This window comes from Engraulis encrasicolus, chromosome 1 (genome assembly GCF_034702125.1).
Source record: "Engraulis encrasicolus isolate BLACKSEA-1 chromosome 1, IST_EnEncr_1.0, whole genome shotgun sequence".
Lineage (NCBI taxonomy): Eukaryota > Metazoa > Chordata > Actinopteri > Clupeiformes > Engraulidae > Engraulis > Engraulis encrasicolus.
The window spans coordinates 39479489-39502531 of NC_085857.1; the positions used below are offsets into that span (position 1 = coordinate 39479489).

The 23043-nt window shown below is 44.0% G+C and overlaps 1 protein-coding gene across 2 annotated transcripts in view; it reads left to right on the top strand.

The window, feature by feature from the left end:
- Positions 1-23043, top strand: part of LOC134451451 (myosin-10) — a 119126-nt gene that overhangs the window by 59410 nt on the left and 36673 nt on the right. For both annotated transcript variants that reach the window (XM_063201933.1, XM_063201941.1), the window contains 9 exons: positions 10371-10463; positions 11338-11401; positions 11849-11947; positions 13864-14007; positions 14423-14518; positions 18462-18580; positions 19590-19742; positions 21065-21238; positions 21631-21804. In XM_063201933.1, coding sequence (XP_063058003.1) covers positions 10371-10463; positions 11338-11401; positions 11849-11947; positions 13864-14007; positions 14423-14518; positions 18462-18580; positions 19590-19742; positions 21065-21238; positions 21631-21804 — 1116 coding nt within the window. The remainder of the gene's footprint in view (positions 1-10370; positions 10464-11337; positions 11402-11848; positions 11948-13863; positions 14008-14422; positions 14519-18461; positions 18581-19589; positions 19743-21064; positions 21239-21630; positions 21805-23043) is intronic.

Sequence of the window (23043 nt, forward strand, 5' to 3'; positions counted from 1 at the left end):
TTCCAAAGTTTTAACCCACTTTAGCCTGAGGACTTGTGTATGTTGTTTAACCTTTGATGCCTGGAGACACATATACGCTGCATTCAGGCTCTTGAAATTTTAGCTTTTTAATAAAAATATTGGTATGTTGCAGCTGAAAGAACACAATCTAATTAAAGATGAGGGTCTTAGGGTTTAAATGCAACTTATTTGATGTTTTTATGTGCATCAGAAGCTAAGATATTTAGGTTTTTATAGGCTGAGGGCAACTTTTCCATCATGGGCTTAGGCATTAGGCAGGCATTTTGTGCTTCAGGCATCAATGGGTTAAGCAAGCAAGCACTCCCTTCTCTCCGCGACCCCCCCTGCAGGACCTCCCGGCCCCTTTAGGGGTCCCGTCCCCCAGTTTGGGAACCACTGGCTTACAATACTGTATTACTGAAGGCTATGCGAGTGCAAATGAGGGACTGTTTTTCGATGCCCTGCCCTCTTTGTGTTGTTGTTGTTGATGTGGGATCCATGGGACACGGCTTTCTTTTTTGGTAACACTTTAGAATATCTACCTATTCACAGCTTTATAAACACTTTAAATAATGAACTAGTTCTCAACAAAATGAGGTCCAATGAAGACCAGAAGGCATGAAACCACATAAAACTCACACAGTAGAAGTTGATTCCCACTCCAGTGTGCAGTCATGGTTTGGTTATGTTTATTAAGATGTAATAATAATTTACATTTAACAAAAGTGTTTATAAAGCTGTGAATAGGTAGTTATTCTAAAGTGTGCTGCTGGCGCCCTTATATCTGCACCACTCTTCTCTTTCACCCTTCAATCTGCTCTGCACGACACGCTGTTGCGATTTTTTTTAAAGGAAAGATTGCTAAATTGCTTAATAGAGATTGCTTTCCGGTTTTCTTTTCAGCTGAGCATCTGGCTCATCAGCACACAATCCATAAAGTCACATGTACATTTCATGACTGTGCCATATAGTGTTAAGGAAATTAATTAAACTAATTAATTAGATGAGACCACGACAAGTTGATCAGAGTTTACAATTGGCTTTCGCGAGAGAGTGAGTAGACCTGGAAAAGGCATCCTCGGTCTCTCTGGTCTCTCTGGTCTCTCCTCCCACAAAGGCCCTTTTTTAATGGGCAGCACAGAAGGAATAGAAAAACACAGGGCTAACATTGTTTCTTATCAGAGGACCTTGAAAGTATCTTCCTAGTCACATAGTTTTCCCTGGGGAACATTTGGAAAGGAATAGAGTGCAACAAGAAACAAGTACAGAAGTGAATATACAGCGAAGTTTATCATAACAGATCATAATTTATGCTACAGATCATAATTATCTCTACAATAGTCACGAGGCACAGAGCGTCTTTTACAGCTGTGGCCACAATGCTTTGCAACTGTATTCTCCCATCTACGTACCTTGCTGACTTAATAGTGTGTATCTAATGAGCAATGTGGTGCTGCACGATGACCTCCAGGTGGCCTAAAACCATCTTCACAAAACAAATTAGTCGGACTGATCCTTAGCTCGCACCCCCGACACACTCATCTCATTCCTCCCTGAATCTGCAGTGATTGTTAATCCGTTAATTTGTTCGCAGCTCATTTTTGGTGTACTTTTTGTCCCACAAGTACCGCTGCTGCTGAAGCCAGGTTTTGTCCTTCACGATTCTTAAAGTAGTTAAAGACCTACAGTATGCTCTGGTGGAGAGACCTTGAGTGTCCCCTTTCCCCCCTTCTCGTCTCCACAATACATTCAGCTTGGCTCTGGGTTGAGGTCACAGGAGAGCGAATATGTCCCGTTGGAGGACACGGCCTGCCAAACCCCTCGCTTTATTAAGAACCGAGTCCCGAGTAAACACAGCAGGACCCAACTCAGAGCCAAGAAGAACACAAAACTATGGAGAGAGAGAGAGAGAGGTAGAGAGAAAGAGAGAGATGGATAGAGAGAGAGGCTCTTCAGTCCACAACCCACTTGTTGCTCCATATGGGAGTGAGGGTCTGAGGGGGGAAAGGAGGCAGTCCATATAACCCACATGCAGCTCCAGTTCAAGGGAGGCCATACAGTTAGGGATGCACCGATACTGGTATCGGTATCGGCCCAGATAATTGCTCATTATACTCATATATAGTATACCCAACATCTTATCACTTTCCATTGCCTTGAATGCAGTATGGGACATCAAAATATATACATTAAATATACATTAAAACAAATATCACAGGTGGGAAAAACAAGAATGTGCATTTATTTTCATTGTATGTTGAGGGTAAAAGTATCAGTATTGGTACTCTGTATCGGCAAGTACTGACATTAATGTACTCTTACTCGGTTTTCATAAAAAGTGGTATCGTGCATCCCTTCATACAGTTAATTCTCTGTCCCAAACACGTTGGCTCGCTGGGGGGATGGATGATGTCTACTCTTCCCCCTTCCTCATGGTCGTGAAGTGAACACCATGTGGCTGGTCCAGATGTGGTGGTCCTGCTCTCCATCCTGCTGTGTCCAGATTTACTCAGCGGTGTGGTTTGCCTTTTATAAGATGGCTGCATGCTGCGGTCAAATTTCTTTTTTACAGTGTTTTTCTTCTAACATACTTTAAGTCCCCTGGTCATTTCGAAACGGCAAACAGTACAGGCCTTTGCTGTAACATGGTGGTACATGCTGTAGTCAACATTTTTATTTTTCTGCTAACACAAGTCCTCTGGTCATATAGAGGTAGAGAGGTAGAGGTACAGAGTATTGGCCTTTGGTATTGCCTTAATGGCATGGCTGCATGCTGCAGTGAACATTTATTTTTTAATTGACTCTGGTCATTTTTAAGCAGCAGAGAGACGAAAGGTCTTTGAGGAGCCATTGGTCTTGATGCATTGTGGGACTCTATGGGTTGACGTGCGAGTGGATATGTGATTAACTAGAGAGAGGAGTCCTGGGACATCAGAGCCGCGCTGGCGCTTACTGCCGTCTGATCACAGATGAGCTGTTTTAATGGTTTTGGAAATAATGAGTGGAAAGGAAGGGGTCTGAGTAAGCACTTTTTTCTCTTCAGCAATAACATTGATTCCACGGCTTTTAGCATGCATAATTCACCTCATTTGAAGAAAGACGTCGAACCTTTGGCCAGGGTCCCTGTTAAATACTGCGTGTGTGCGCGAGGCGTGCAGCAAGTTGTATGAAGTTTGCTGTCTGGGCACTTTCTCACTACACTGTACTGTCCATATAGAGTTGCTGTCATCTTCACGGACCTCTCCATGAAGAAATGCAAGGCCATTTTATGTGTGTGAGTAAAGCACAGGCCTCAGAGGAACACAAACATCCGGACAGCACTGAGGGTCAGCCATAGGTGGCCATAGTCTGGACAGCACAAGCAGGATGTCCATGAGTGCGTTACAATATGCAACCTTGCCTCCTCCACTTGTGCTTGTTTCCTCGTACCAGGAAGTAATATGTCATGATGACATCACTGACAACAGCATTATATTTCAATATCTTGCAAAAGCTCAATTGTAAAGTCTTTTTCTCATTTGCAATTGGGATGGTGAATGAAAAACTGTCCCTCAAAAGTTGTTGTGGCTAGGCTGACAGCAGGGAAACTTTATCGTTTTCTCCACGGAGGATGGGCCAGGAGGCGGGGCGAGGCTTCAAGCACAAGTCGAGGAGGCAAGGTCGCATATTGTAACGCACTGCATGATGTTGAGAAACACATCTGCACTCAGCAGTTTGAGTGTGTCAATGCACTAACCGTGACTGCACACTCTGTATTTGGTGATGTATGGTAGGTGACAGTGTTTCTCCACCATAGTCTGGCCAGCATCATGGCTTTGATGGAACAGCTGGAATGGCACTCAGTGATGTTGAGAAACACATCTGCAGTCAACGGTTCGAGTGTGTCATCAATGCACTAACCGTGTCTGCATTGTAGATGACAGTACCGTACAGACTAGTGTAACAGGTTTAATTTCATGGCTTAATGTCCTTTCTTCAGAATAAAAGAAGAACAGATTGAAAACACAACGCAAGGTCTCGTCTGTTACACTAGCTTTGCTTCTCATTATCCTCAGTGAGGTTCAGACAAACATCTGCAGTCGGTGGTTCGAGTGTGGGTGTCGCTGGGTTAATGGAGACGTCACACTCTGCCATAGGTGACAGTGCTGCTCATTAGTCACAATGATGTTGAGGCTCGAGGCAGTCGACTTCGAGTCATCGGTTCTACACAGTTTGGCACCACTTACAGTGCTATGTTGCCCAACTGTGCTGCACTCCTCATTGGTTCAAATGATGCTGAGAGTGAAAGTCAAAGTAGCCAAAGGTCAGAGCTTGTCACTGTATTAACTGTGATGGCACACTGTTCATGAGAGGTTTCTTCAAGACAGTTCAGTGCACTGTGACAGAAAGATTTGTCAGGCTTGCAGCTGCTGTGTCTGCTGTGTTCACTGTACTTTGGGATCGCTGCTCTGCTGCAGCAGTCAGGCCACTGTTAGTGACAGAGAGGTCAAACACAATTTGTTGGTAATGATTTGAAAGGGGAAGCCAATGAACTGCCATTGGTCAGTGTGGTCTGGTATTGTACAGTACGAGTTAAAAACTTAGACCTGAATAGCCCACTGTTTGTTCTTTGAAGAATAAGAGGTGAATACTTTCTCCCTTGTGCCAACTTTTAAACAGCCCCCACCCCATGTCTGTCCAACCCCCCTGGGTGACACTGTGAAATTTGTTGAATTAGCCTGCTGATCTGGAGGAGATGCCTGGACAGTCACCATGGCAGCTCAGACTCCGAAGGCATGCGGCGCAGGCTCCTAAAGTCTGTCAATTGGCCCCCTGCTGATGTTCGTGGTTGGACTGCATTTTCAAACTCTTTGGAAAAACTCTTTTCAAAACTCTTTGTTTTGTGATTGATCGGCTTGTATGGTGCCAGCAGCAGCAGCAGCCTACAGAATGATTGTGTTTTTGTGTTTTACAGTAATATGTACACAGAGGGAAAGAAAGGGATTGGTTCACTTTGCATGGGGAGCTTTGTGAGTGATGGGTATGGTTTTTAGTAGAAAGGCCCGTGAAATGGGGGCAGGCTTGCTTCAAAGCCTCTTTAGTAAGACCTGTAATGATGTTTTGTAGCCCATTGGAAGTGCTTAATTAAGTCTGTGTTGGAACTGTCAAGCAGTGATATAAGCTACCCTTATTTTTTTTTTATTTGTCAAAGTGAGTGTGTGGCCAATCGCAGTCGTGCTTTCTAGCAAAAAAGCGGCCATTTGAATGCTTCTGGTAAGGTGGGGGCAACTTTTTTGTAAAAAATTAATTCAATTTCTGAGTTGATTTACTAGCCGCCTTGTTTCATTTCCTCCCTGTGGACAAAAGCCTACAGTACGAGAGGCCCAGTGCACCTCGAGGCCCTCAGGAATAAGATTACATTATGTGCCTCTACAGTACGGTTAGCGAGCAAGCAAGCAGGGGGGGTTCAAAAGCCAAAACCACAAAACTTCCCAGAGTCCCCCAATCTCCCCCTTCAAGGCCTGTCAAAATATATTTTGGTTTTCTCCCGAAGTAATGGGAAAGTCATTAATATATCAGAAGCTTGGTCCCAGAGGGAGAAAATGTGCTCTCCAGGCTTCCTCTCTTGATGGGCCTTTTTTTTTTTTTTAAACGTCTTGGACTGCCATAGCAGCGGCTTGGATAGCAGCATCTGTGCATCACCACCTGTACAAACTTCCCCATTGGCTGGCAGGGTTGCCAGATGAGGCTGATGGTTTCCAGCCCAAAAAATGCTCAAAACCCGCCTTGAAGCACTTAATCCCACCCAATTCTATTGATTTCTATGGCCAAAAACAGTTTTTTTCCCCTCCAAAATCCATTTTTACCCGCAGATGCCCATCCTAAGCAGCCCAATTGGACGAGAAACAGCCCAATCTGGCAACAATGCTGGCAGGCCTGGCTGTCCTGGCAGAGAGAGGTGTGAGTGAAAACCTTGGCCTTGGCCTCCGTATACCCTCCAGGGCATTGGGAGGATTGATGCTCCAGTCCCTGGTTGGTGGTTGCCAAAGTCCTGCCACGGCTCCTGCCATGTGACATGTGTGCGAGCTGATGGGAGCTAAGGTTTAAGATGGCAGACCCAAGTCTGTGTGTAGACTGAAAGATTGCATCCTGAAAAAATATACTTCCTGGTTGAAGTGGTTGCCAAATTCCTGCCACGGCTCCTGCCGCCATGTGACGTGTGCGAGCTGATGGGAGCCAAGGCTGTAGATGGCAGGCGGTCTAAAGTAAACTAAAGGATTGCATCCTGAAATGTAACCACATCAGTGGGTAAACATTGAGGTCACCTTTTAACCACTTCCTGGTCGTTTTCCAGTTACACGTCGGGCGAGCAATATGTACCACATTGCTTCACGTGTCACAGACCTGTAATAATTGAATCGTGTGGAGAACACATGGTTTCTTAATCTGTTTGCCATCCAGGACCCATTTACTCTCGAGAAAAAAAAGAGTAATCTCGCTTTGCTCTCTCCCTCGGAGGTGAGTTGAAAAAGCCTCATGGTCCAGATGTCTGCGCTTGCTTGCTGGCCTGAGTATGATTTGATGAAGTGAACCATATGCCACACAGACGGAAATGTCTTTAGCAGTTCCTAGATCTCCAGAGGTCTCGTCTCACTAGCACGCAGGAGGGCTCTAGATGTTGTGTGGATCAGTCACGTACTGTAGGTCTTCGGTGCGGCTCATGTTTGAAATGAGATCATTCATGGTTTGAATATGTCTCTTTGCTAACATGCACTCAGTGTCACTCCCCTTGGTACTGTTACACATGGATGCAAGATTGTGTTGACTAGCCAAACTCACACATACTAGTATTTGCCATCTCCTGCCTTTATATCTTGAAATTGAGTCAGACCCAGAATGAAGAGGAGTGTAATATGGAAATGTCTGTGTAATTTAGGATTTGAAAAGACTGAAATATTTAATATCTTTAGTACAATAGCTTCAGGCACTTCTTTGGAGAATTTATGTCTTACTTTGAAGATGTATATATGGGGAAATACTTCAATCTTTTCTCACTTTTTAGATGCGTCCTAGCTTCTCTGTAAGAGGGTATGTCCATCTGTCCGTCGATTGGTCTTTCTGTCTGAAACGCATTCTTTTGTTTATGAATTAATTAATTAATTTATTTATTTATTTTAAAGATCATTTAGGCCTTTTGAGCATTTAATTGTGAAAATACAGCGAGAGATGGACAGGAGATGAGTGGGGAGAGAGAGAAGGGCAAGGATTGGCAAATGACCGACCCGGGCCGGAATCGAACGGTCGCCATTTTAGTAACCCAGTGCCCTACCGTTAGGACACGGTAGGGCCTGAAACACATTCTCTAAATTGTAATTCCCTCCCTGTGTCCACAAGGCAGCAGAGTTAGGGCCCCTCTGCAAAGACGGACGCATCTTTGTCCGCCTGTCGGACTTGTAGAGTTACATTTGCACGGTACCACCCAGTGTGGTTTGATAGATCATAAACTTCAGTCACAAGACCTGCGTCATTGAATTGGAGTGTAATATGGAAATGTCTGCGTAATTTAGGATTACAAAAGACTGAAATATTGATTGCTTAAAAACAATAGCTTGCGGCAGTTTTTTAGAGAATGTATGCGTTACTTTGAAGATGCGCATCACATACTATATGGGGAAGTACTTCAGTCTTTTCTCGCTTATTGAGTTACATTTGCACAGTATCACCCAGTGTGGTTTGATAGATCCTAAACCTCAGTCACAAGACCTGCATCATTGGAGTTATGGACTCCATTAGCTGACATGGGCACAAATCTTTTCTTGTAGCGTTTTGGAGAGCGCGCACATCCAGATAAAACAGGTGCCGGACTTAAATACGATTAAACATGAAAAGAAAGAAGGTCCGCACACTGTTACTGCTCCCGGTTTATTATACACAACGTTTCGACCAGTACACCTGACGAAGACCAGACTGGTCGAAACGTTGTGTATAATAAACCGGGATCAGCAACAGTGTGCGGACCTTCTTTCTTTTCATGTTCAACACAAATCTTTTCTACTCTGCTTTTGCTCTCCACCAATGCTCTGCTCTGCTCTGCATGCGCGCTTCAGACTTTTCTTTGCTGCAGTACCTTTTTGCTCTCCTCCTTGCTTTCTCTCTCTCTCTCTCTCTCTCTCTCTCTCTCTCTCTCTCTCTGTGTCTCCCTCCCTCCCTCTCTCTCTCACACTCTCCCACTCTCTCTCTCTTTCTCTCCAACTCTCTCTCTCTCCCTCTCTCTCTCTCTCTCTCTCCCTTTTTATCTCAATCTTCCTTCCTGTCGCAGTATGCTATCTCTCTTCATGAGCCAGGCAGGTCTTCCTTGGCCAAAGTGCAAACCTGTCCTTAGCTTCCCACGGGGGGATCTGAGGGCCTTTTGATTTCCAGCCATGAGACCTTGCTGGTCAGCCATTCAATACAGCTGTTAACCAGTGATGGGCAAAATGGATTCATTAATTACAATCTAGTGCCACATATTCCTAATGACTTGGTTTTACCTGTCCAACTCAGCCAGTTGACAGTGGACAGGTAAAATAAGGTCATCAGGAATACAGTGCCGCCAGTTAGTATTGGCACCCTTGAAGCTTAAGCACATTATGGGACATATCTCCACACAACAAATAATAAGGTCAACTATGATTTTTCTATAGATAGCTTGTGTGTGATACTTAATGTAAAAATGATCAACAGCAATGAATACTAAACTACAAGAGGGAAAAAATGAAGAAGGTAAAGCTTGTGGAATCACTGGTATTGGCACCCTTTACTGGATACCATTGTGGAATCCTAATTTGACTCAAATATGGTAGATAACAAATGGGAATCACCTTTGACAAATTGCTTTTGCCCATGGGGCATGAATTAGGCAAGGCTTTTGTTATATTTGTGTTTTAGATAGCCACCTGTTACACCTGTACGTCTTTGACAAATGTGAAAACAGAGGAGCTGCCTGAGGACACCAGAAATACAATTATTAGCAAAAACAAGACCTCCAAATAATAAAAGGACATCTCAAAAGTCCCTAGTATACCGTTTCCAACACTGTGTTGTATTATTCAGAAATCTGCCAAACAGGGAGCTGTAAAGAACATCCTTGGATGTGGGGTTAAGGGAAGAAATTATGATAGAAGTCTGTAGAAGTCGTTACAAATAATGACAAAACACTGGGTCTAACATCTACAGACCTGAATGTCAACTTTGAACTCTTTTGGGAAGTTTTTTTCAATAAGCATCACAAGATAAACACTACACAAACTATTGTTTTTTTGTTGGAGGCAAAGGCAGACCGCATTGCTTCATGAAAGTCATAAAAGGGAACATCTGAAGTCTGTATAAGATAATACAGGGAAAGCACAGCCCTTTCATGAATGTTTTAAGGTCAGACGAAGCAATAGTACAGCTTTTCAGTGATGCACACAAACAGCATGTTTGCATATTCTGCAAGAAAGTCTTTGAGGAAAAGGACACCCTACCAAAAATCAAGCATGGTGTGAGATCTATAATATTGTGTCACCCCATTGATGCATTAGGTATTGGAGGCTTTGACCATATCACAGGTATCATGACAGGCATCACAGGTATCATCATTTACAGGAACATGTGTAACCATGTGCAAGAACACTTGGTTTGAGGTGAAGATCATACTCCAGCAAGACAAAAACCCAAAGCACACATCCAAATGCACAATTCAAAATGCCACTAGAGAAGTGCAAGAAGCTCGTAGACGAATACCAAAACCTTTGGAGACTGCTTTTGCTGTCTAATGGTGTGAGACCAATCCGTTAAGGAGGGGTGCCAATATTCATGGACGTGGCCTTTTTCATGTTTTTGCTTGAAATTACAAAATGCATTTGGAAAAAAATACTTTGCTATTGTAAATATCTTTGGACCTTCAATTAAAAGATCCTGTTGATAAAAGTTTTTTATATTTCCATTTATTTCTGGATATATTGCACATTTTGTACATAAAATTAAGAGGTGCCAATATTAACTGGCGGCGCTGTATGTGGCACTAGATTAGCTACGTAATTAACCCATTTTGCCCATCACTGCTGTTAACACAGAGTTAATGTAGAAGAGGGTTATGGGTGTTATGGTAGTGCAACAGGCCTCTCCAAGCTGCAGTGATGTGTCCTTAGCTTCCCGCGGGGGGATCTGAGGGCCTTTTGATTTCCAGCCATGACCTTTCTGGTCAGCCATTCAATACAACTGTTAACACAAAACTAATGTGGGAGATGGTTATGGGTATTATGGTAGTACAACAGGCCTCTCCAAGCTGCAGTGATGTGCTTTGCAGAGGAGACCTGGGAGAACCAGGGGGACACCTTTGTCTAACTGCCTTCCCTCCTTGTCCACAGGGCGAGCTTGAACGACAGCTCCTACAAGCCAACCCCATCCTGGAGTCCTTCGGAAACGCCAAGACGGTCAAGAACGATAACTCGTCACGTTTCGTAAGTCTAATAATAGAATGTGCAGTTTTAACAGAGCCGAGCTCTGACACCTGATAGTTGTTCAGAAGACAAAAAAAATCAAAAGATGGCACAGCATCCCAACCCTCAGTTGCCACCAAAAAACTTTTTTTCAGTAGTCTGTATATTTTGTAAGCAGTCCAAAATATGAAACCTCCGTCCTTATATGGAGGTTTATATTGCAGATACTATATTGTAGATCATCTGATATGCTGTATAGCGTGTGGAATGTGCAAGATACAAAGCAAATATTACCCTCAGAGCCTCAGCAGCCTACGCAGTAGACCAGTAACCCCAGTAGTCCAATATCCAATATGGCTGCCAGCCATGCATTCGGCCTCTGAGGGATCTTCACCTGGCACAGCATTCAACAGTGTCGCCAGGGTGCTTTGAGGAGGGATCGTCATGCGTCAAGATTCGAGCCCGAGGAATTTGATTATGATCCCTCAACGTCCCGCAGATCATCGTGGTTGGAGAGTTTGCCGTGTGAGCGTGGAGCAAGAGTCTGCTAATCATTAATGGGCCTAGCTTGGCTTGGCTTGGCCACGTTGTTGGGCCTGGATCTGGTTTTAGAGGAGAGCAGGCTGCAGTACAGCAGCCCTCTGCTGTGTGGGTGATGAACCTTACCAGGCTCAGGGATCTGGGTTCAGGAGCAAGGGGCTCACGCAACAGTACGAAGTGATGGATAACATGAACTCTCGACTTAAGAGGAATAGTAGAGGGCCATGAATGTTGGTGTTGGAGGTAGAGATGGGGAATGATGTCAGTAGGAAAACACAAAGAAAGGAAAGTGGAGCAGTACAGACTTTCGTTGTTAGTCGCAATAATAATCTGTTGATTTCTCTGCCCTTTTTAGGGAAAGTTCATCCGAATCAACTTTGATGTCACTGGATACATCGTCGGGGCCAATATTGAAACTTGTATCCTTTTATGATGTACTACTGTGATACTGAAGAAGGCAAGCGGCAAGATGGAGACATGGGTAGAAACTGTGGAGACAATGACGTATTGCCTTGGTTAGATGTTGGACTGATTAATAACATAAACTGACCTTTGCAGCAGCATAGGGTGCTATTATTTCAGGATTAGACCTTTTTAATAGAGCCTATCTACGTATGTGATGTCATTTAGCACATTTTGTTTATTTAATTACGTGAAGTGCAAGACAAAATATTGATTCCATACTGCTTAGAACAGTGGCAGTCCAAAAGCATACTGTAATTCTGCCTAAGCAACGCTCAAGGTTTTTTTTGTCTTACTGGAATCCCCTCAAATGCTTCTCAGAGTGTATCTATCCATGTCTGTTACCTGGAGTCCACCAGTATTCTTCCCTTTTCTTGGTGAGGTTCCTTGACTTTAACACTCAGACCTTTTGGAAAAATCCAGAGCCATCCGCCAAGCCAAAGACGAGCGCACCTTCCACATCTTCTACCAGCTGCTGTCGGGGGCTGGGGAGCACCTCAAATGTGAGTACCAGGGCTGTTTGTGGCGGCATTACATTACATTACATGACATTACATTGCACTACACTTAGCTGACTTTTTATCCAAAGCGAAGCGACTTAGAGTTATCTACAGAGCATTGGTTACAGTCCCTGGAGCAATGTGGGATCATGTGCCTTTGAAAAAACTGAAAGAAAAGTTAGTGACACCAAGCTCCCGTTGCTCTTTTTTTAATGTGACGTTTCGGGCAGCATGCCCTTCATCAGACAATCGATTGTCTGATGAAGGGCATGCTGCCCGAAACGTCACATTAAAAAAAGAGCAACGGGAGCTTGGTGTCGCTGACTTTTCTTTCAGTTTTTTCATGGTATTTTTGCTGGTCCTGCACCCAATCTTTTTGAGACGGATGTGCATGTTTTTCTCTCTAACTACTGGATTATGTGCCTTTCTCAAGGGCACTTTAACCATGGATGGAGCTGTAGGGAGAGGTAAGGGTAGGATTCGAACCGGCAAGCCTCTGATCTTAACTACGATCTCCCTAACCAGTAGGCACGGCAGTGATGGTAAAAGGCTGCCTGCCATCCCTGTCATCTCTTTCATTTTTTATCCTGTTATTTCTCCAGAATAAGTTACATTGAGCCAACTCTTTTGCAAGTGAGACCCTGCCCAGAAAGGCAGCATTAAATTAACAGCAGGAGGACATACTTGGAACAATCACGACGATACAAAAGCAACATGTTGGAAATGAACAAGATGTACAGTAACACACTGAAATGAATTTCAGATGAAAAATAAATTTCAGATGATGAATGAATCTCAGATGAAAAACGAATCTCTGCGCGCTCCTAGAAGCTCCCATTCATTCCCCTAGTGTCCACGTCATGTGGAGATCACGTCCTGTAGATCTCATTACGGTCATGATAGAAAGCTCTTCAGTTATGATTTACTCGTGGTCCGTGTGTTGTGGTTTCATGCTAGGATTTTATGGCTCATTAATAAATGACCTTAGCCTGAACCGTAAAGCACCACCACACCAAAGATATTTTATTGTGAACAATTACAAATTTGAATTTACTCGCTCAGTCTGCCAGGGTAATAAAGTAATATGATGGAAAGCTTCAAAGTGGAAGAAAGTACTGAAAGGAAAACCGTAAGGTTCATATTGTTCCGAAAGCTTTATAAACTGGCCATATTTGCCGTTTGCAATTATAGCAAAAACACAAACATACTGTATAAGCCAGGAAGCTCCACACTTGCTGTGAAGACCAAAATACAGTTCATTTTAACTCACCAAGACCATGTTCGGTTTGCGTGATCGATTATGAAGGCTTCAGTGTGTTTTTCGTCCACACCAAGATACATTTCTTCAATATATGTCAGTGTCATCCATGACCTATCATGCCTTGGGAGTGAGAATCTTCAGACACTTTGCCAATGTCAGTTGTCAGTTTGACAGAGGTGTCAAAAAAATTAAATTGTAAAAGTAAAAGTAGAAAATGAAACACATTTTCCTTACAACACAGGTAACTTATCTGAGTAGCCAGTAGACCTGTATACTCGTCATAGTATCAGCTGACTGCGCTGGTTGGATCAAATTTGTGGTTGGTTGTAGTTAGGTTTTTAGTGTTTTTCCAGTAACAACACAATCGATCTATCTCATTAGGTACAATGGAGTAAATGGTGTAACCGCTATGTAATATCATGTGCTAGTGTCGTACTTATACCATGAATTTACTTGTTATTTTACTTTTGACAACTCTGAAGATCAAGATGGATGTAAAAAATAAAAAAGCAACTCAGGAGCAGTGTGTGGACATTCATCTTTATGTTCATAGTTTTGACATCTTTTTGTCTGGCACCTGCGTTCTCGGATGTGCGCGCCACCACTTCACTTGACTTTTGACAACTCTGCAATTTGATGCATGTTCCTGTTGCTATAGCGGATCTGCTGCTGGAGGGCTACAACAGCTACCGCTTCCTGAACAACGGAAACGTCACCATCCCCGGGCAGCAGGACAAGGACAACTTCCAGGAGACCATGGAGGCCATGCGCATCATGAGTTTCAACAACGACGAGATCCTGGGTAAGGAGGAGGGAGGGAGAAGCGCACGCACGCGCACACACACACACACACACACACACACACACACACACACACACACACACACACACACACACACACACACACACACACACACACACACACACACACACCGTTAGCCTCTCTCACGTCGAGATTCTGGGTTAGAACACACACATAGACACAAACTTGCACTTTAGAGGACTATGCAACTACAAACACATTGCTTTTTCACACAAATTGATCCATAATTTTGCATGCAATGAAATGAATTAAATACATTATTTCGCATGCAGAACAATGTAAAAAGTACCATAAATAAATGCAACAAGTGATTCAATACCATGCTGTTTTTTTAAAAGAAAAAAATACCAAACCAGTTCCTTGTTTTTAATGCCTTCTGCCTTTGCCTTTGCAGCCATGCTGAAGGTGGTGTCTTCTGTGCTACAGTTTGGCAACATCAGTTTCAAGAAGGAGAGGAACACAGACCAGGCCTCCATGCCTGAAAATACAGGTACATTTACTTCAACAGTTTCTGCTCTCTTCTTTGCACTCTTCCATCTATCCTCTTCTGAGACCAATGCCTGAGAACATGGGTAGATTCAAAGACGGACAGAATGCGTATATGTCACAGTAGTGTAGGTTCTGGGTTAAGAAAAAAAAACTTTAATAATGATTGAATAAAGAAATAAAGGCATAAATAAAGCAAGAAGGGCCTGATACATAAATAAGCACAATGTACAGATATGCATTGCCATGTACTATAATAGCAAACAGATAATGGTTTTCTCTCACCTTGGCACAGATGAAAGAATCGTATAATAAGTGTATAATAATATAATAACATTTGAATTATTAATTTAATATAATAAGATAAAGGCCCGCTATATTAGGTTGACACAATGTTCAACGATATATAGCCATATATGGTTTGCTCTCACCTTGGCACTTGTCTTCTGAGGCCGAACATGAACCTGTGTTTGAGTTGAAACATCCCCACAGTACATTCCATGAGATACAAGGCCGATCCGCTTTCCTCTTTGAGTTATGGAGTCTCTTTAATCCACGGTCCTAAAAGGGGTTTCTAGGACAGCATGTAGAGCTGCATAGCATCAGTGTGATGGTCAGAAAGGCCCCATCATGTCAAAGGGATCTTTCCAGCCTTTATCCAAGGATGTATCCACTCCTGGCCTCAAGTGGTCCTTCCGTCTGGCAATCCTCCGATGTTCTGGGTGAAATCCAGCCCTTGAACGCAGATCCTGTGGAAGCAGCACTTGAAAAGACACTGAGGGGGTTTTGAGAGGCAAGTCTTGTCAAGTGATCAGAATTTTGGTTTAGTTCTTTAGTGCTCTGAACAGCCCTCTCTGACTCCCCCATGATGAAGCCACAGATTTATCATTGCTTCTTTTCCACTGCTGGTTTTCTAGTAGGCCTACAGCTCGACACAGCGCGACTCGGCCACCACTTTTTGCTTTACGATTGAGCTGTGTCGTGCCTATTCGAAAAGCAAAAAGTGGTGGCCGAGTTGTGCTTTGTCGCTGTAGGCCTACCAGAAAACTGGCAGTGGAAAAGAGGCACAAGTTTCAGTTTGTGGGATGTTTCATGGGGGTGAAATTGAGAAGAGCTGTTGAAGTGTGTGATGTGATGTAATGTGTCCCCTGTCACCTTGTAAAGCTGCACCGTGAAAAAGACTTCTAGGTTTGGAATAGACACAAGGAAGCTCAGCTCAGGTGTAACCGATACGGTCTGGTGGTCAGCCTCTTGTGTGTGCAGTGTGCACCTTTTGAGAACACCTCACCCTATAAATAGAAGCCGGCCTGGCAATGAATTTGATCAGAGAAGGCTGAGAGCCAGCAAAAGTTAGTCCTGACATTTGAATGCTGTGTGGAGGAATAAAGTCAATTCTGTACTGTTTCCAATCTGGACATAGTGAAGGATCCACTAGGAAACTCACATTGGCATTGCGACACAGCACACAGTGTACAATGACATTTCATGTACTGTATGCCAGGGGCGTAGGCAGAAATAATAAAACAGTTGGGCCTAGAAAAAATTGGATGGGCCCAACCCGAAAGCGTGTAGGTAGATATTATAAAAACGCTTTCAAAAATGATATTTGACATTGAAATCATAGAAATCACAGATGATGAACCAGACTTTCGACAAAATGATTAATTATCACTCAGTGCTATGTCATTAATTATAGTTCAATGAGGCAAAAGTTGACTGTCAACTGTGAATGGGGAGGGCCTGGATGTCTAGTGGGCGGGCCCAGGCCCACCCTTGGCTACGCCTATGCTGTATGCCTCTGCTGAGCTAGGAAGCAGTGCGGGGGGACTGCGTTATGCTCCGGGTACCACGGTCATGTAGGAAGATGGGGAGAGCATTGGCTGTTTACTCCACCTACTGTACCTGAGCACTGCAGACCCAGCTTGGTGCAGTGGTGGCTCAAATGGTAGAGGAGCCGTTCGGCAACTAGAAGGTTGCAGGTTCGAGCCCCGCTCTGCCTGACCCCATCGATGTGTCCTTGAGCAAGGTACTTAACCCCAAATTTGCTCCTGGTGGTAGGGTGGTACCCTGCGTGGCAGCTTATGTGTTAATGTGAATGTGGATGAGTGAATGTGAGAAATACAATGTAAAGGGCTTTGAGTGCGCAAAGGAGTGGAAAGGCGCTATATATGCCTCTGCTGAGCTAGGGAGCAGTGCGGAGGGACTGCGTTATGCTCGGTTGTGGAGGAGGATGGGGAGAGCACTGGCTGTGTGCTCAAAGGAGTGGAAAGACGCTATATAAATGCAGTCCATTCACCATTTACCTTTTGGTGAGGGAGTATACCTGCCAGGAGCCTGGTCTGGACCCAGAGCTCACACTTTGCAACAGATGTTCAGATACTCCCTTGAAGGCCTCTCCTCCTGTCAGCCGATTAGAAGGGCTAGTCTGCCCCGCACATCTACTACACATCGCTGTGTTCTGCGACGATGACAAGCTTGACATCTCTCTGGCTTCGCCTCATCACAAAGAAAGAAAAAAGAAAGAGAGAGAGAGAGAATCTCCCTTAAATCAACCGTGATGCCCCTGAGGGTACCGTTTTAACGGCAAGTGCAGCCTTAGCAGTCCTCCACATTCCAAATCGCTTACTCGACCAGCAGCAAGCAAACAGACAGACAGGCAGGCAGCAGGGCTGAACTGGGAGAAAAAAATCTGTCCGGGCATTTTCAGACAAAACCGATCCGCCAGTTATTGACAGAGACAATGAAGCCTGTGACAATATATTTAGTAATCTTCTATGTGCTACTTTGACCACAACAGCCAAAATGACCATTTAAATCTTACTCAGACAGGTCATCTGTAGCGACGTGAGGACTGATACAACTACATTGAGGGGAGGACCAGGCCAAAATCATCAGCAGTCCACCGGGCAAATGCCCTCTATGCCTTATGGCCAAACAGGCAGACAGGCAGGGGGATTCTTCCTGCTCTCACCACTGTTAGCGGCGGAGGATGGTTGTCAGGGGAAGAGCTGTTTGAGGGGTTGTGTGGAGTGCAGGCTGGTTGCCAGGAGTTAGTCTGGTCCAGTGGTCTTGGTCTAGGTCTCCAGTGTAGTGAGTCAGTCCATGGAAACTTCCTGAAGGGGTTTCTCTGAAAAACGGGCAGTTCACTCACTCAAGGGGTGTGTCAGGAAAGAACCCATGATACTTACAGTATATATATTTTCCCCCCAAATGTTGAGTTTGACGTTAATGCTGTCAACACATGGCTGTGGTTGTCTTTGCAAAGTAAACTCATTCATATATGATGACTTTACAAAATTAATGGAGCAGAGCTGATGCCTACAGCCCGTATTAAGCAGAGGTGTCAATCCTGACTTGTTAAAGTAAAAACTTGTTTTGTACCTACTAGGGCTGCAACAATATTGTATCGAACCGAGAAATTGTGATACACAGAGTCACGATACTGTATCGCGATACACGAAGGCAATATCGTGATACGCCCTTTTAATGTTTCGATACCCATCAGCATAGAAAACAACCACATGATATTAAGTGATAGTGCTTCCAAGCATCATCGTTATTATATAGAAACTTTTTTTTAATTATTAGTAGCCTCTTGTAACCTATTCTACCTATAAATGTGAAATCGTGGGGTGTATCGAACTGTAGGTCATGAATCGTGATACAAACTACGGTAATTGAGCCACATACTAACATAATTGAGCCAACAATTCCCTGAACCAGCCGGTCAGACAGTACTGTACATCAGACAGATGGATTGGCTTTTCAGCAAGTTTTGTCTTTGAAGTACACACACAAAAAGAAAACATCCTCAAGTTCTTACTTTATTAATCTGGCCCTGACATCTCTACCTTGAGGTAATCTTGAATATTTTCTTCTTCTCTCTCTGCTGCTCTGCTCACGTTTCCTCATTTCTGTTTCTTCACCTCTGCCCTCTGTCCTGTCAGCTGCTCAAAAGCTCTGTCACCTGCTCGGCATGAATGTGATGGAGTTCACGCGCGCTATCCTGTCGCCCAGGATTAAAGTGGGCCGCGACTACGTCCAGAAGGCACAGACCAAGGAACAGGTATAGCAATCACCGCTCACAAAAATTTTGAGGCTCACTGTATGAGCTACTGCAATGGCCAATAAGGAACAGGTATAGAACTCACTGCTCATAAAGAAATTGAGGCTCACTCTATGATTTTACAGAAAAAAACACCTCTTGGTACTGTACTGGCCAATGCAATAATAAGTACATCACTTTCCTTTCTGCTGCATGCTTGCACCCTTTGTCTGTCGAAGCTACTTTTTGGGAATAAAAACTTGGCCACACGTCACTTTGATGCCCATTTTTCTTCGAGTCTTGAGATGTGTGATTAGTGTGATTGTCTAGTGTGATTGTCTAGTGTATAACTTTCAATGACCTTTAACTGAGGTCACAAATGACTGGATGACTGGGGTGAACAACGGAGTAGAACTGAACTGATCCGTATTGCTCCCAAAGCCCATCAAGTCCAGTTCTTACACACACACACACACACACACACACACACACACACACACACACACACACACACACACACACACACACACACACACACACACACACACACACACACACACACACACACACACACACACACACACTTTCCACATGTGGCTGAGCCAATGATTAATTACACATCTTGTGTCCTCTTCCTTCCTCCTGTCAAGAGTTGGAGTTTTTATAAGAAGGTTGATTGGTCTTGGACGCCTGTGTGTTTATTCCATTGGAGACTTGGTCTCATTTGACTCTGTCGGTAGATTGGCTAGATATTGTGCTATCATGATAAGAATCTTCTTTTGTTTGGCGTCCACTCTGTCATCAGTCTTCCCATTTCCCCCAATAAATCTGTTAACGTGTGTGTGTTTGCGTGTGTGCGCGTGTGTGTGTGTGTGTGTGTGTGTGTGTCTGTTTATACATCTTGCGTGTGTTTGTGTGTTTGTGTGTGTGTGTGTGTGTGTGTGTGTGTCTGTATGTACGTTTTGCACATGTGTGTGTTTGTCCTGCGTGTGTGTTTTTCTTGCGTGTGTGTGTTTTTTTTTTTTCGCAGGCGGACTTTGCAGTGGAGGCTCTGGCCAAGGCCACATATGAGCGGTTGTTCCGCTGGCTAGTGCACCGCATCAACAAAGCCCTGGACCGGACCAAGCGGCAGGGAGCCTCCTTCATCGGCATCCTGGACATTGCTGGCTTTGAAATCTTCCAGGTTTGTGTCGTCACAATAAATCATTCAGGTCATGATACAACGTTTCGACACAACAGGGTCTTCATCAGGATTTGAGAAGTTTGTGAAAAAATGAAAATAAAGGCAGCACACCAAGCTCCCGTTTCTGTTATTTTAATTAATGTGACGTTTCGGGCATCCTGCCCTTCATTAGACCGCTTTTCTTATATAATCTTCCAGGTTTGTGTCGTCGCAATAAATAATTTCTTTACCAAGTGGAATTTCTTGGACTGTTTTTTTTTTTTTTTTTTTTTTTTAATGTTTTTGGTTGTCGGTCAGGATAATAAAGAGAGACAGAAAATGATTGGGAAGGAGAGATTGCGATCAGCTCGGAGTGCTGAGTGCTGTAGCTGTCTCTGCTAAATATGTCAGGGTGCTTTCACAGCTGTTTTTGACCGAAGCGGTATAGAATTGTGTTGTCTTTTGGTGGCCCAAACAGTATAGAATTGTGAGGAGTTTTTTTGGCCATTTAAATGAATGTTGGTGTAAAAAGGTGGCAGTGGAATTTGTCCAGCCTTCTTGAAATATTCTTCTAGTTTTTTAGGAATAGGTCCATCCTTCTAGTTCTCTTGCAAATCAGTGCGGGACAAGAGCGGGATCCCATACATACTGTGTAGAAGGATCAGATATCTTTTTCAGCTGCCTCTATAATGGTGTCCTCCAATTAACCTTACTTATTGGCCCACATGAACCAGCTTTTTCAGATTTACTCCTCTCAGACAAATAATGAAGAATTAATAGCTTCCTCCTTTGTGGTCCTGGGACCTGCAGACCTGCAGAAGAGGGACAGATGTGTGTGGCCTCGCAGGCAGCCCTGTGGGAGGCATATCTGGCCCGCTGCGGTTGTTGACATAATCAGAGCCAAAAGAGCAAATCAAAGTGTCCGCAATACTGGAATGAAAACAAATTAGCCATAATCAGCATCAGTCATACGGAAATTGCCTCCGACCCAAAGAAAATATAGAGTTGTAAACAGTTGTTTGTAGTGCTCGGCTTGCAAAAAGCGTTTGATTTCATCCATGTTTCATAGCTGATAAACTATCGCAACCTAATTTACCGCAAGCTATTTTGTTTGACTCAGGAAAAAGTAATTGCCCCATAAAGATTTCGTTTTGTGTTTGTGTTGTTTTGTGTTGTCCATATAAAACATTTCTTTTCAAATGAACTCATATGGGTCTTTCATAGTTATGAAAGTAACAGTTGCAAATCATGTTTCCTCAAGAAAAAATAAGCTTTCCTTTATGCAACCATCTGGGCCTGACTCTATGGGTCCTCTCTCTCTCTGTCTGTCTTCCATCCTGCAGTTGAATTCCTTCGAGCAGCTATGCATCAACTACACCAACGAGAAGCTCCAGCAGCTGTTCAACCACACCATGTTCATCCTGGAGCAGGAGGAGTACCAGAGGGAGGGCATCGAGTGGAACTTCATCGACTTTGGCCTGGACCTGCAGCCTTGCATTGACCTCATCGAAAGACCTGTACGTTTTTACCGACATCATGAAATTCTTAAGCAACATTAAGTATTCAGGAACTGAAATGGGCAGCAGGAAGCAAAACAGAATCATGGAATAAATGTCTGATCGTTAAAAGTGTACAGAACGCATCGCATACAGAATCATCTCAAATCTTAGCTACTTTGTGTCAGTTTGAACTCTAGTACGAGCACATTAGTACAGCCCCAGTACACTGCTCTACATAGATATAGTGCAGTCACTACATATTTTGTCAAAATCTGAGCCAAGCTCATTTAGCAATAAGAATCTTCATTTGGAATGGTGTGGGCTTGTGCCCGATTTACAACGGCTATCAGCCAATCAGAATCGAGAACCAGACCACACAGTGTTAGATGTACTGTATATCTCTTCCCCAGGCGCATCCCCCGGGTGTGTTGGCCCTGCTGGACGAGGAGTGCTGGTTCCCCAAGGCCACCGACAAGACCTTTGTGGACAAGCTGATGCAGGAGCAGGGCACCCACACCAAGTTCCAGAAGCCCAAGCAGCTCAAGGACAAGGCCGACTTCTCCATCATACACTACGCGGGACGAGTATGTACTCTACGCCTCTACCAGAGATATTCTATAGAGATATGCCAACATAATAGGTTTCTATGGGCACCTAACGCGACCAGGTTCCGGTCTGCCTAAAGGGGCGTGTCATAATGCTCCTACAATGAATAGAACAGTCCTTAGGTCTGCCTAGGTCTGCCTAAGGGGGGCCATAATAGAACCAGGAAACAATGGGCCAATGGAACCTCTCTCTCTCTACTCTCTCTGCCTCTACACTCTCGACAACCACACATTAACTATCATGACCTTATACTATACACCACGAAGGATGGGTAGGCTCGCTCTTGACAACCTCTCCTAATGCGCACACACAAGCACACATTAACAATCAAGTTCCAGAAGCCCAAGCAGCTCAGGGACAAGGCAGACTTCTGCATCATACACTACTTCGGGCGGGTACGTATTCTATGCTCTGGACGACCCACCATCTCTCATCACACACAGGCATGAGTACACATTAACTATCTAGACCGTGTAGATAGACCATGCATCATCCTCTACGCAGGATAGGTGCGCTCACCAGCTCTCATACATACACTCATGCAGGACTGAGTACTGCACTATGCTATTGGATGCAGGGGGAGGAAGGCTTGAGCTGAGGGGTTTGTAGACCTCTAACTCATCTTGATGTGGGTCTGGTGCAGCTATCCTACCTCTCATCACCAGCTCAGATTCACTTTCGCAGGGCTGGAGCTTCAACAGGGTTTTTTCTGTGTTCTGAGACAGCTCGTCCTCCGTCTCTCTTCTACATATTTTCTTATTTTTTTGGCCATGTGCTATGCAGATGCTCTGGTATGTTTGCAGGGCCTTAAAGTTATTATGTGGTGAATATCAGGCACATTTTTCCAGAGAGCGGCAGCACGTCAGGAGGTGTATTCCTACTGTGGAGGCAACTCCGTATAGAGAATGCCCAGTATACTGTATCCCCATCAGACATCAGTTTGAGAGATTTTATATAGTTTCCATGTGTTTTTTTTATCTAGTCTTCAATACCAGCAAGGCTTCTTGATACATGATTATGATTACTTAACCTCCATGTGTATAATCTTAATGCTCAATAGAGCCATCTAGTTCTATGGTTCTATTTCACCTGGTGAAGACAATCCTCTTATCGTTTTACCATTTCATCTGGCAGGGATATTGACTGCCTGCGTGATAAAAGAAAAAAATGGCCCTGGAATGTGTTCGTTTGCTGTTTTAAATGCCTCAGTGTCACTT